The sequence below is a fragment of the Squalius cephalus genome, assembly GCF_949319135.1.
Source record: "Squalius cephalus genome assembly, chromosome: 10".
In the NCBI taxonomy this organism is placed as follows: Eukaryota; Metazoa; Chordata; class Actinopteri; order Cypriniformes; family Leuciscidae; genus Squalius; species Squalius cephalus.
Window position 1 is genome coordinate 7,423,168 of NC_137131.1, and position 15,177 is coordinate 7,438,344.

The 15,177-nt window shown below is 36.3% G+C and overlaps 2 protein-coding genes across 3 annotated transcripts; both read right to left on the minus strand.

The window, feature by feature from the left end:
• Window positions 1-2,904: 2,904 nt before the first annotated feature.
• On the minus strand, window positions 2,905-10,078 carry LOC307166091 (protein FAM107B). Of its 2 annotated transcripts, none has more exons than XM_079884231.1 (5): window positions 9,624-10,078; window positions 8,406-8,472; window positions 7,802-8,006; window positions 6,081-6,228; window positions 2,905-4,980 (listed from the first exon to the last, which is right to left on the minus strand). In XM_079884231.1, the coding sequence occupies exons 1-5, from the start codon at window positions 9,645-9,647 to the stop codon at window positions 4,864-4,866; spliced, it is 561 nt and encodes a 186-aa protein (XP_079740357.1). In that variant the 5' UTR covers window positions 9,648-10,078; the 3' UTR covers window positions 2,905-4,863. The 2 variants fall into 2 exon arrangements, with proteins under 2 accessions (XP_079740357.1, XP_079740358.1); XM_079884232.1 differs by having other exon boundaries at window positions 8,415-8,472; window positions 9,624-9,830.
• On the minus strand, window positions 10,021-14,833 carry LOC307166089 (protein FAM3C). Its single transcript, XM_079884229.1, has 9 exons — window positions 14,437-14,833; window positions 14,262-14,354; window positions 14,121-14,159; window positions 13,904-14,027; window positions 12,340-12,398; window positions 12,087-12,137; window positions 11,890-11,974; window positions 11,659-11,785; window positions 10,021-10,365 (listed from the first exon to the last, which is right to left on the minus strand). Exons 1-9 carry the CDS (start codon window positions 14,447-14,449, stop codon window positions 10,270-10,272), a joined length of 687 nt encoding a protein of 228 aa, XP_079740355.1. The 5' UTR covers window positions 14,450-14,833; the 3' UTR covers window positions 10,021-10,269.
• Window positions 14,834-15,177: the final 344 nt, after the last annotated feature.

Below are 15,177 nucleotides of genomic sequence, written 5' to 3' on the forward strand. Positions count from 1 at the left end.
AATAAAGTTTTCATAACTTAATGGGAACATTAGCAAACCGTTCTTATATTTTTGTTAGAGGGTACTTACTATTTAACCCAATATTTGGAAAAGCTATCTAGATTTAAGGCCTGTTCACACCAAGGACGATAACTAGCGATGAAGATATGGTTCTAAAAATCGTTCTAAATATAAAAGAATAGCAGCTGTCCACACCACAACTATGACGATAACGGCACAGAGAGAAACAATATCGTTAGAATCACTTACAGAATGATTTTGTCCAGCTGATGAATGATAAAAATAGCCAATCAGAATCCATCCTGCTTTAAAGAGCATTTAAAGCGAAAAACTGCAGCTGATATAGTTATCTATATACTTATTGTTCTTGGTGTGAACAGGACTTTATGCTTTTTTAAAGTTAGCTTAGCAACATACTGGCATCAAACTTTAATCAATTGTGAGATGAGTTTTGTATGTGCGTCACATGAGAGACTCTATTTGTTGCTTTTTAATCAGTGATTTATGAGATTATATTTAAATTACGATGCTGCCTTGGAAGGTTTTGGAACAGATGTTGATTACTCTTTGTCGTGACACTGATTAAGTTTGCAACCAAAATGATTTATCCGTCTATGGTTATCAGTTTTTCCAGTGCATGTTGTGTGAGCTGATCTTTTGTTTGGGTCGCTGGCCATAATCTGCACTGTTCTCGTGTGCAGAAGACGTCTAATGTTTGCATGACCTCGTAAAAATGTTTACAAGAGCGATGATCAAAACATAAAATATACATATTCATATCTTTTCCACTATGCTAAATGAAAAATGAGACTATTGCGGTCATGTCATTTTGAAATCAGAGGGAACAAGATATTGACACTTGACTTAATCTGTTTTTTCTTTGTAAAATATATACATGTTATATTTAAAAACAAAAAGGTTGATTTAACATTATATTAAGAACTCAATACTGGCCTTACTTTCAAACTGGATTGAAACAAAAAGAACATTGTTCATCAGTATACAGCATGCGTGCCAATTTGAGCACATTACTTACTTGAAGCCAACAATAATAAAAAATAATAATAGAAAAATCAATGGGTCCCACTTTAAGTGTCTTTAACTACTGTGTATTATAAACATTTAAATGAATGATTTGATACAATGCACTTATTGTGCACATACATGTTTTTACATTGTATTTATATATTTTTTTAAATGCCTGCATGTAATTATAGCTGTAATTAATTTCTGTCATTTCTATAGATTTCTATCTATAATTAAACCTACCCATACCACCAAACCTGTCCCTAACCAAACCCGTATCCCACCTCAATAGCAGCTGAAGGGTTTTGCAATACAATATGAACACCATAAGTACATTGTATTTATTTTTTGGTGTAGGTACATAGTAATTAAAGACACCTAATGTAAAGTGTGACCAAACAAGGTATTTATTTAGCTAATCCCTGATATTAGAGACATTTTCCTCTTAAACCCGTGAACAGAACTGCTTAAAACCCTAGTGCTATAAGTGATTTAATAAGTATAAAAATGCATCAGTCTAATGAGCAGTTCAGCAATCAGTTATAGTAATTATGGTAATTATGCAAACTGCCTCAGAAGGGCTGATTAAATATCATTTAGAAGTCATCTATGAATTACTTTGGCTTTGAAAAGTACTAAAGAAAGCTACACCCTGGGTTTTTAGTAGATAATTCATTCCTCCCTTGATCAGTTTTGACCTTTTTTTTCACATGAAAGTTCAGGAAGTGTAGAGTAGACACAAATACAGTATGTGTATTATACAGGAAGAAGATGTATACATATATTGTATATCTTTTTTGTAAAAGCTACAAATGTATGGATGCAATGCATCATGTGTTATCGATGGAGTTACGAAGAGCCAATGATTTGTACCCTTAAAGATATACAGGTAGTAGCACGTTATGAATAAACACTCCTTGTCTATGCATTGTGTGTGTTCAGTAAAATCTTTGTGTACAATGCAAATAAAGTTCACATCAAAGTGCTATGCAAAGGCAGACTGTGGTTGGTACTTTCAGAAAATACACTCAAACTGTAATACATGTCAAAATCTCTTTATTTAAAGACTAAGAAAATGTACAAAACATATTTACAAAAAACTATGTTGTGTTGTTAGCCAAAACATAGGCTACATCATGAGAGATCAACATCATGTGCTTTATGATGTCAGCATCATATGAGTGGAAAAGCTCTTAAGCAAACCCTCATGTTATGTTCCGGTCGTTTTAACCCAGAGAGGATTATCTTTTCCTGAAAATGCTAGTTAAATCTAGGGTAGGCAGTGTTTTACATGAACACTTTTTGTTATACTGGTTGAAGCTCTCTTCACATCCTAACAGCAATCGATAATAGAAGTGGTCTAAATATTGGAAGTCTCAGGACCAAAAAATGTTCGGTCCGAATGCAATGATACGATGTCCTACCTGCCTATCAGAGTATGTATTTGCATATCTCCGCGCACCCTGCTCCATGCAGACTTGAGGACAGACAGTCACCGAGCGCCGCAAACAAACAGCAGCCATCTTTTACAGTTCCTCCTGAACCGAAACAAAGAGCTTATGCTGCGTTCACGACATGCCATAACCGTAATTACAAGATGGCAACCCGAGACGTTACCCGGACCTGTTTGCGTCCTTAGACTCGGATTTATGTCAACACTATCAATGCTGAAATGAATCTGCAGTGGTCAGTTAGAACTCTTTAAGTTGTTTACGTTAATTATTATTGTAATGCTAGGCTATGTGGTTTGCGACATGAGGTAATTTAACGCCATCTCTCATGATACTCTGCTCTGGCCTTGCGCGTTCATCAAGGAGGCGTGGCTATTTTTGTAATGAGCTCTGATAGGAAGGTTGGGATCTTATGCTTTCAAAGCTAGCTTGCTGGTAAGTCCCGCCCATCCGTAAAACCCCACTGGACCTCTAGGTTGAAAAATCGTCAATGCAAGTGAATGGGAGAAAATAATTATTTTCTGATCACGTTTGAATTGTGCCATGAATGTGAACATATGTTGTCTGTGAATTTTTTATATAATTTTTCATGTTACGAGTTTGACAGTATATTGTATGATTCTTTGGCTAGCAGTTGTGGAAAAGACATAACGAGAAAGACTACATGTCGCCTATGTGACGTCACCCCATAACACATTTTCCCTCCACTTGTCAAATCACGGGCTAATGCTGCGATCATCTATGGAGACAGATCGAGATGCCTGTGTGTTTTGTACCCAAATGTCAACATTCAAACCAAATCGGCTGTTCTTTCTTCAGATTCGCGTCGAAAGCAGCGAAGAGTTGTAGTCCACAAAGTGCTCTCACACAGTCTAACCGTATCAAACTTCTACCAGCTAAATTGTAGCATTCTTTACACGAAAAATTATATTAAAAATTCACAGACAACATATGTTCACATTCATGGCAAAATTCAAACGGGACCAGAAAATAATTCTTTTCTCCCATTCACTTGCATTGACGATTTTTCAACCTAGAGGTCCAGTGGGGTTAGCGGAAGGGGCGGGACTTACCAGCTCTATTGCTAGCCTCTCTATTTCCTTCCCTAGATTTAATGTGATTGCATTGGACTAAAATTTACTGACTTTACTCACACAGGGTATAACTTTCCAAAATATTTTTGATATTTTTTTTTTACTTTTTCCCCACCTTGTTCCCAGTCAAAAATGACTGGCTGAAAAAAAATTGCTTCTAAATCTTTTGTTATGGTATGTTATTGCCAAATGTTGGATTCAATCTTTCTATCAATTGTTTTCACTTTCACTTTGCACAGGTTTCTTTTTGGAACTGCTCAGATCAGTGAGGCCTATCAGTTTCAAAAAGTAATACAATACCTGTGCGAATTGAAATAAAACGAAAAAGTTTTCATGATAGTACTGCATTATGAGAGATAAGCAATTTAAGAGGCCGGTCATTATTGATCTGTAAATTAGATAAAAGAGACGTTCAAAACAGTAAAAAGTCACTTATACAGAAAGTATAAATCAACAATGACTTAATTGTAAAGAAATTTGCATTATGCAGTGATACTGACCATAAGAAAATACTTTTTTTTTCTTGCAATTGAATCTAATTTTGTGTAATCTAACCTTTTCCTGTCTGATCAAATAGTAAGTCAAGAAAAAGAGATGTTAATAATTTGCAATTGACAATGGCAGTTCATTCGTCATGCTAGAAATGGAAAATCAAGTTTAACGCATTGCATTATGGGATACAGTGTCCTATGCTCTGGTTGTATACTGCACATTATGTTAAACGTAGTAGGAGATCCATGTTATAACGTGCACATAGAAAACATGAATACTGCAAAACTAGTATGTGCATTTGAACATACCAAATTATTTAAAACATATTTAAACAACAAAAGATAACTGTGGAAAAAGTGGACATGACTGCTGTCTGTTCACATACACATTGCATTGTGTAGGTAGGATTACATGACCCAAGATTTGTTAGGAACTCCATTAAAAAGCATAAAAGTGTGTCATCTATAAATATGGCAGACGAATCATTTCTATACACAAACACTAGATACAGTTCCAGTTGGAGTTATTCTGTTCTTGTGTGTGCAAATGACAGTCGCTACTCAGCAATTAAGGTGCAATACATGAAATCTTATGAGACCATTATAAGTACCTAACATTTTGTAACACTGACATATCATTAGCCAACATTTCCAACTTTCTTGTCCTCAAAATTGTTCTTTCACATTCTTTGATTTCATTCAAAATCCAAACCCAAGCTTTCTAAACAATGAAGAACTGTCAAATCATCAGCTGGAGGTGCATCAACACTCGTGTAGATCTATGATGTTGTAGATGTGTGATTACAGCTCTTTCTCCCCAGCACTTGCGATCGCTGTCCTCTTCAGACTCTCCTTGACCCTAATGAACTCAGGTGCGCCCTTTGACCTTTCCCTCTGCTCAACGGCCTCTCTCTCAAGCTTAAAAGAATGAAATAATCTCTATATGAGGTGTTGGTATACAGCAATAGCCAAAAGTGATGTCCAGCCTAGGAAAATCTACATCCTTTATTCAAATATCTTTAAAGGGTTAGTTCATCCAAAATGAAAATTCTGTCTTTAATTACTCACCCTCATGTCGTTCCAAACCCGTAAGGCTTTTGTTCGTTTTCGGAACACAAATGAAGAACTTGCGGGTTTGGAACGACATGAGGGTGAGTAATTAAAGACAGAATTTTCATTTTTTGGGTGAAATTTTTTTTTTTATTGGTGATAACATAAGGAAACATGCCAAATTGTGTGGACATAATTTTTGGCCGGGCTGTCTTACAAAGAAATTATGAACACATACAAATACAAAAGAGAGAACCAATGAAATATTAATAACTGATGATGTTGTAGTCGGTGTATACTTTTTGCTGTGAGCTTTTTTGTTTTTCTATGCATTTTTTTTGCATAGTAAAATAAAACATGTAGTTGTAGTTTGCCTTTTTTTTGTCAAATAATTGTGTTAGATAAATACCTTAACTGAGTTTAGTGTTTTGTTTTTACATCATTTTAAAAATATATATTTTCCTCATATTTTGATGGTTTAATTGAACTTGTAGGGTCTTTAAACAAAAATATCCCCTTCAGACATTACTTTTAGACACTACTGTATACAGGAGCAAGTTATAGAAAATGGTTATATACATTATGATCCATAATACAACTTTTGGACCAAAGATCGGTCGCTGTGATTTTGCCAATTAAGGCATGTTCCTGGATCAACATTCCTGTCCAAAAACATAGTCCTAACCCTTTCCCTACCCATAATATATCCCTAAAATCAGAGGAAAATGATAGGTGAATAGGAATGGTGTAGAAGCTCCCAACCCTTCTATCCCTCAAATCTGATTGGTTGATTGAAATGTTCTACTTGGTGAAATCAAGTTAACCATAAAGATCAATATTTTCTGGACAAAATCAGGGCATATTCTGAGTCATTTGAATAGCTTCCTAGCATTTCATTAATACAGTATTAATACCGTATATGAATACTCATATCAATTTCGTTTGAGGGGTGTTATTTCAGGTTTTACCTTCTCTAACCTCATCTGCCTCTTCAGTAACTCCTGCTCCAGGGGTGATTTTCCTTCTTCCTGTTTTCTCTCTTGTTTCAGAGCTTGAGCTCTATTCCTCTGTTCAAGAACTCTCTGTAACTCTGGCTTCTCCTCCATCACTGCTCCTCTGATAGATAGGATAAGTGTTACTAAATCTCATATTACGTTATTGTTACTTATAGTGTTTATATATATATTTCTTTATAGAAATAGTTTATTCATTGTAATTGGCTGGAAAAGGGAATGATCAGGATGTGGAGGCTGAAGATCAAGTTCATCCTTAAAGTCACCATGAAATCAAAATATACAGAATATTACGGTATTTATTTTAAGTGATTTATCCATGCACATAACTTTTTTTTTTTTAATTCATGTGCCCTGTAAATCTTTAATCAAAGTAACTTCCCCTCCCTCTTGCAATGACATCTCTTTTATTCTCTGATTGACGTGTTCTTTCGCCCTACATTTTTTCTCGTTCAAGAAGCCGTTTAACTCCGGATATACGTCACAATAGGGAACAAAAGACTGTCTCAATTTATAAAGGTGCAAAAACAAATACAATAGCCTAATAATAATAATAATAATACTGCGTTTGCGCCATGTCGTAATTGCCTTAATTATGTGATGACAACCCATGGCGTTCAACTCGGAGTCATTCAAGTCCTTAGACTCGGAATTGTGTGTTTCTATGGCAACACTATCAAGGGAAAAATTATCTACAGTGGTCATGTGGTAAAAGTTGAAGCTCTCAGAAGATAATTCTATGAGGATGTGAACCACGTAAACGCTGTTTACAAGGTGGACTCTCGTAATTATGGTAATTCTGATATGGATTGAACGCACCTCAACTGATTAGCTATTGGTTAACAGTCCACGCAGCCTTAGTGACGTCAATCAAAAGGAAAACCTTTTCAGAGGTAAAGCCAGTTATGGCATCTTGATGGATGTGAAGATAAAAAGGATTATTGTTTTCGTAATGACGTACTGATGAACCTTTGCTATGAGTGTTTTAAGGAATTAAGTAGTGTCGGTTTTGATATCAGTTGTTTTCACTTCAAATAGCAAACACACCAAATGTAGCGATCATTTCATTTTTCAGAAAATGCATTAGGACTTTTTATAAGTATCCACGCCGAAGAGCCTCTACACAAACTACATTAAAGTCAGCATTAAATGGAAGTTGAGATAGTCTTCCCTGAAGTATATCTGAGTGAATGGCTTCTTGAACAAAAAAAAAAATTGGGGCGGGACTTGACTTTGTCCATCGCGAACTGATTGGACGATTGTGGTTTGTTACTGCTGTGATGTCATGTGAGTGACACATCATCAGAGAAGAGAAGAGATGTCACTGCAAGAGGGAGAGGAGGTTATTTTTATTAAAGATTATGAGGGCACATTAATTTAAAAAAAATAATGATGTGCATGGAAAAATCTTTTATAAAACTGCAATATTCCATGAAATAAAAAAAATGGTCAATTTTGATTTCATGGTGACTTTAACTGCAAGCACAACTTTGACTTTACTGCTATCTATTGGACAGAACATGTACATGCAAAGGAGACATAAACTCAGCTGCGGGCACATGTTTGAAGTGAGATTAGAAATTGGGTCAGGTGATAATTTAAGGCTGAAACTAAGCTTTTGTTCATGCCTCAAAATGTGAACATGCTTTCAGCTCAAAATCTGGGTCAGTTTGCACCTTTTGTGTGTAATAATCAGCTCTCGCTGGAGCTCCTGATGGCACTTGGACGCTTTGATGGGATTGTGGAGCTTTTTGGGCCTGATGAGCTCCTCATAGTAACCGCTGTCCGTTTGCTCTGGGAGCAACTTGCTCTGGTCTAAATCCTCTTCTCTGGCCCACGTCTGATCAGGATCTATCACTGATCCAAGATCAGAGACTAAATCTAATGGAGGGAGAGAAGCAAAAGAGAGCCTTCTATTACAAAACGGCCAATATCATCCACCAGGTGAAAATCGCGAGCTAATTTGCATCAAAAAAAAAATAGGATTCCTCTCAGGACTGTAGCATCAAATTCACCAAAGATTAATACATTGTTTAAGAAAGAATGAGCAATATTAATGAAAATCCACATAATTCAACTTTATTCAGTTGCTGCCTTCAATTTTTATCAAATTGGCTGTACAAGTCTTTTTTTTTTTTTTTTTGTTTACATAAAACTTAAACTTGTTTAAATTGTTTTCATGAGTTAAAGAAAAAACTTGTTGATTTATTGATCACATCTTTTTTTTTTACAGTGCATTAGTCCATGTAATTGCAACAAATAATATAAAAAACAGAAAACCTGATTCACCAGGTCCAATAAGTGGTTGAGCACAGGCAGAATTAGGACTTTGATGATTATGATCTGCCTGTGGGAGAATATGGATATTATAGTTAGTCATTATATTTAACCACAACACAAATTACAGAAGACAAATCTTTCATTTCTTTTGCAGTGTCCTTCTGCTTTTCACAGTGCTGAGCTGTATAGTGATCATTGTACCATATATACCATATTACTGTGCGATTAACATATTTATATACCATGGTATTACCATCATAAGCAGTATCCAAAAAACATGCTATCACTATTACTATGTTAATAAGTGGATATTGCACTGTCTCATCCTTATCTATGCATCCAAACGATCGAAAATAATCACTAAAGCTGTTGATGAAGAGGACAATAGCCCTGTGTATTGAGAGAAACTTGCACTAACACAAGGGAGGCATTGTGTGTGTGTGTGTTAACACCACGCTGGGTTGATCATATTGGGCTAAAATGGTTTTGGGACCAGCTGGCATTTAGCCACCTCATTACTGGGCCTGCCAAACAAACTCTCCATTTTCCCTTCATAATCTGCTGTCTAGAATGTGATTGTGTCAGGAAAGTCACGAGGAGTCCTTGGACTAAATAACCAAAGGAAAGTACATCAGTTATTGTTAAAGTTACTGCAACCAAATATATGCCTTTTTTACACTGAAAAGTCACATGTAAACTATGCAGATTAAGATGTCTCGAGCCGAGAAGAATGCAGGTTTAGCTGCTATTACGGCTTACTAAAAGCCGTTTTAATTCACTGACATAAATCTAAAAAAAATCAAATCTTTCCTGAACTAAAAGTTAAACTGAAATAAAAATAAATTGTAATATTAAAAAAAACTAATAAATAGAAAATTAAACTGAAAATAAAAGCTATAACTATGAAACTATATAAATAATAATAAAACAACTCTGCACACCTTGATTTCACACATATTCTTAAGAACTGAAACTAATGAACTCAAAACTCATAGTTTAGTGTATTTAATGTGCGCATTTAAGTATATATATATATATGTATTTTAGATTACAGAAAAAATTTGATGAACAGAAAAAACAAACACTCAACTAATACATTTCACAAATTTAAGCCTAAAACGTTGTCTATTGTCCATTTACAATCAGAGTTCTTTATCGTTCTTACACTCATAACATAGCAATAGACCGGTTCTTCAAAATGGAATAAAATATCCTTACTTTCTTTCCATGGGTCACTCCCATGATTCCAAAGGTGCAGAGCACTCACTGCCTCAGGACTGTTCCAGAAATAACTTCTTCGGGATTCCACCTGCTATCTTCATGCAGAGCAAGAGGAGAAGCAGGAGGGAAATTACATCCCTCCAAGCAAACCCCTCACACGCACACGCAAACACAAGCACACTTTAGCAAACCCAGACTGCATACAGTGCCCTAACTGGTACTACAATCCAGCAGAGGGAGGGGGAGAGAAAAAGAGAGATTGTGTTAAAACTGATGTCACTTTCCCGTCTTCCACTCATTGTTAATATCAACAGCATCAGTGTTACCTTGATATAAAAGAACCAATGTGAAGGCATTCAGTGTGAGAAAAAGAATCAGCTCTGTTATTATCTTTCACAATTTTTATTTGCTTTATAATATGATCATCATGACAGAATGTTGCTCTTAATGTTGCTGAACATATGCAAAAGTTCTCCTTGTGTGTTTTATGGAAGGAAGTTATATGGATTTGGAAAAACATGAGAGTAAACTATTCCTTCAGTTTTATTTGCTTAGGGAGGGAAGATGGCAAAAAGAGTTGTTAATGTCCCATTTTCAAATGTCCCAGAAGTGTGGTGATCTAAGGTTGGCTAATGTGTCAGACTCATTCAGTCTCAGTTATTCTGGGTAAGCAGCCAATGACCTCCCCCATCTCAGGCCAGTCTCCATACGCGTTCCTCTCCACATCATTTTGAATCAACTAAATGTAACAGAGAAAACAACCTATTTAAATGTTTTGCAGTGGATAAAAACTTTCATTTATGGAAACAAAGCTGATAAATGTCAATGAAAACAAATGGAATGAATTTAAATGAAATGTTAAATACAAAAATAGAAATGCTGCCTTGGAAACTAACTAAAATAGGTTGAAGTTGAAGTACAAAAATTAATAAAATAAAAATGACCACAACTTAAACTCTCTCTCTGCATATATATAATGGTATAATATAGTATATTGCATAATACTAAAATAACACTGTACAATAGACGTTAATTCTATAGAAATGAATAGTTCAGCCATGAATCTCTATTCACATTCTGATTTGTTGTTTCATTGTAACTTCCAAAGCCAATCAGTTTCACGCATTCATTACTATAGGGTGACCACCTGCTTATTGCTCTATTGCAGGACAGTATGTGATTTTGCGAGACAATGCGGGACACGTGAGTGAGGGATAAATTTACTATACTATGTAAATATTGATTTACATTAGTTGGGAAGCCATCACATTGGAATAACGTTTTAAATCATCAGTAAGCTTTGTTAATTGTGACCAGCTCTGTGACTGGCACTCAGTTTGCCCAGGTTCGAGTGATACAATGTAATTTACTCTACTGGACATATTCAGTCTACTAAATATGATGAACTGAATAACATGCTAGTATAAGTAAGTGTCACATTTTAAGTAGCAACTAGTTTATTTTCCTTTATTAGACTATGCAAACAATAAATGCATTTTTCCCAGATTTAGTGCATCTTGAACTTGTATGTTTTTGTTGTCCTGGCTGGTGTAGCTATATTTAATGACTTTTAATGAGGTCCACATGGTTCCTTTTCTTCATCCACGCAGTTGTCCTCAGCAGAAAAATCCCTCTCTACGAATGCGTGGGTTGATTATTTCCCTCTATCTACAACATGACGAAACGTGGGACACTAATGTCTTGCGGGATGCGGGACAAAGCTCCCAATTTTGGGATTGTGTTCACCCTAATTACTATTTCCCTTTAAAACCACGACGCATCCAAACGAATGGACTAACTCTTCTTATTATAGCCCTCCACCTCCCCAGCACCACCTGCCTAGATCTGCTATGGAGGGGTCTCCCTCTCTCTAGCTGCAGCAGCAAACTATGTATATTCCATTTACATTAATAAAATGTTTTCCTGACACTATCCCGAGAGTTGTCATGACTGAAATTAACACAGAAAATAGCTCATTGCTCAGTTTGTGAAAGCAATTAAAAAGGAATAAAAAAGAACAAGACGTTCCAACCTTTTCAAAAGGTCTAGCTTCCTTTATTCCATAGGTGCCGGCGAATACCCAGCTATCCCTGGGCTTCAGGGATGTGACCATAGTGCTGCCCAGTGCAGTGAATATCTCTCTAATCTCATCAGTCAGTCTAGAAGAGAGATGGTGGCAGTGGAAGTCAGACATGTATGAATTATTCAACTCAAAACCCTAGTTAATCATGTCGATGGTGTCTGAAGGCTGTCAGATTTTTACTGTGGTGTAGGGTCGATGTGTGAGGCCACAAGCACTATATTTCCTGGCTTTAGGGTCTTTAGATAGGCAAGTAATTCCTCGGGATCTTGAAGGATAAAAGAAGTGTTTCCGTATGTCAAGGTAGCTTAATTTGTTCAAGTAAATTTAGATTTAATAGATTCGATTTCTTGCATGCACAAATCCATTAAGAGACCTACCTTTAGATTTCACATTAAAGCAACCATGTCTTAAAACCTCACCGGTTCCACCTAAGAAAAAAAAGAGCCAATTATTCAAATTGAATTTTATGTCCATAATTATTATGAATTGTCTGTAAACATGTATAAAAATACATATAAAATATAGTAACACATTTAAAATATGAAACTTATTTCCATGTCAAAATTCAAATGTTTTGAAATAAACAAGAAAAAAAATTAAATCCTGCATAATTATTTGTAGCAAACGAACCATTTACTATCACAATGTTCAGCCCTTGTCCTGCATTATTCCTGATGCCACCCATGATGCTGTAGAGAAGAATATTTGTGCTATTTTAACATCTATAAGCATTACAAAAATGAAAAATTGTGTAATTTACTCACTTTCACATTGTGATGCATATTTGTCAGTCATGTATTAATAAAGTAGCCTAATGACATTTCTGTAATAGTACTTATAAACAATGTGCTTTAAATACTCAACTAGTTTTATATCATTTATAATCAATAAATCCAACTTGTTATAATCTCATACAGTACATTTGTAATTATCTGAATCTTGCTTGTTCAACAGCTAGCCACATTTAAACTAGAGGTCTGCATTCCCGCGGCTGTCCCGCGGGATCCGCGGGACCCGACCAGATATTTTGCGCCGCGGGATTAAATTTCCGACTAAAAAACGGTAGCGGTCGGTAACTCTGGTGTAATTTGAACGGGAGCGGTCGGTCATTCAATATCACGTTCCCGACGCCGACGTTCTTTCAGAACAGCATATCTTCGCTTTACCTAATCTTAATCTTATCGACCACCCGGGCTACAGTCTGCCCTGTAGGCTACTCAGGACCGTTATGCACGCGCTGCACGCACGGACCAGTAACGGTTCTTTCTGTCATGCATTGATTGTATTTGCTTAACAGCAAAATGTTACGAATTTTGATAATACGAATAAAAATAATAGCCTACACTTCTTTTTTTTTTTCGCTGCGATATTTTTTCCCCTACTGTCTGCAGCAAAATGTTAAATTTTGTATATTGACAAGGCGAATAAAATAATAATAATAAAATGTTTGTGCAGACTACATTTTTATTTTCTCTGTGAAAATGTACAAGTGAAATTCTGGGAGATCTATATTAAAGCGGGATGGTCGGGTCGGGAAGAAAATTATTCTAAGCAGACAGCGGGTGAACAAATAGTGTATATATGGGAACGGGTGGGTGCGGGATATAACCCCAGCGGGAGCGGGCGGGAGCGGGACTTAAAAAACAGTCCCGCGCAGACCTCTAATTTAAACCATTTTATACTTTTTAACTGATTAAATTGACCTGTTTTCATAATGAACTAAGCAATTGATGAATTAACATATTCACCAAAAATATTTTAATAAATGAAAGCTGTACCACTGTAAGCTTTCAAACAGATAAATGGACAAACAGCATGAACATTATTTAAAATATATCTACTATATACTGTTACTCATATGGATGATTAAATGATGACAGAATTTTCATTTTTGGGTGATTATTGTAACTTCCTTTAAAGGAATAGTTCACCCAAAAATGAACATTTTGTCAGTAATTACTCACCCTCATGTTGTTCCAAACCTGTATGAGTTTCTTTCTTCTGTTGAACACAAACGAAGATAGGCTACTTGAAGAATGTCTGGTTACCAACATTCTTTAAAATATCTTGTTTTGTGTCCAACAGAAGAAAGAAACTCAGGTACAGGTTTGGAACAACATGAGGTGAACTATGAACTATCCCTTTATCGCTGTATTAGTCTCTCATAAATAAGCTATGATGTAACGATTCTTACGTTGTATTGTTAAGGCAGATTTTTGCAGCCACCACATCGGCTACACCGCTGTAAAGGTGGAATGGGAAGTAGTTGGCAGGGCAGTGTTTAAGTGGACAGCAATTTAAATGAGCCTTAAACAGACCTGCACAGAGAAATGAACAAGTTGCATGAAAAAACACAGTACTGCAATCACCCATGCAACTCCCATCCACAAAAACATACAAATTAATCTTACCTGGATTATCACAGTCTGTCACAAAACCATTAACTTCATCTGAAATATAAAGGCCCTTATTAGACATATTAAAATATAACAGTAATTAGACTGAAATGGTTTAACAAAAGTTCTCATGCATGACACAAGCTGTCACCATACATGATCGTTTGGCAGCATCTTGGTGGTTTGACCATTTGACGGCGAAACACCATATTAAGATGATCAGCATTGTTACGAGAACATAAACACAGTCTGTAAATGAATATATCACAATTAATATGTCATCATTATGATCACACAAATTAATCAGAAATGCCAAAAACTTTTTCTTTACCTGTAAGTCTCATTTTTTGGAAGCACAAACTATTCTCGGCTTCTCGAGGGCCTGATGCAACATTAAAATGATTTCAAACCACAAGAAATGTGTTTTATCTCTCTCTTATACCTCGGAGTTGTTTCCTGTTTGAAAGTTCACAGAGCCCGTGAAACCTGATTCAACAGGATGTACCCTAAGGCGTGGTACATTTGCAGCCTTAAATTCAAACAATGTAATTCCTCAACTAACCGACTGTCAACTAGGCAGATAATAATAATAATTCGTTACATTTATATATCGCCTTTCTCGGCACTCAAAGCGCTTTACATGGAAGGGGGAATCTCCTCAACCACCACCAATGTGCAGCATCCCCCTGGATGATACGACGGCAGCCATGTAACGCACACCACACACCAGCTTACTGGTGGAGAGGAGACAGATGAACTCAATATGGGGATGATTAGGAGGCCATGATGGACAGAGGCCAAGGGGCAAATTTGGCCAGGATGCCGGCGGAGTTACACCCCTACTCTTTCGAAAGACATCCTGGGATTTTTAAAGACCACAGAGAGTCAGGACCTCGGTTTAACGTCTCATGCGAAGGACGGTGCTCAGACCACAGGGTGAGCGCCCCCTACTGTCCTCAACACCTCTTCCAGCAGCAACCTGGTTTTCTCAGGTCTCCCATGCAGGTACTGACCAGGCTCAACCCTGCTAAGCTTCAGTGGGCAACCAGTCTTGGGCTACAGGGTGATATGG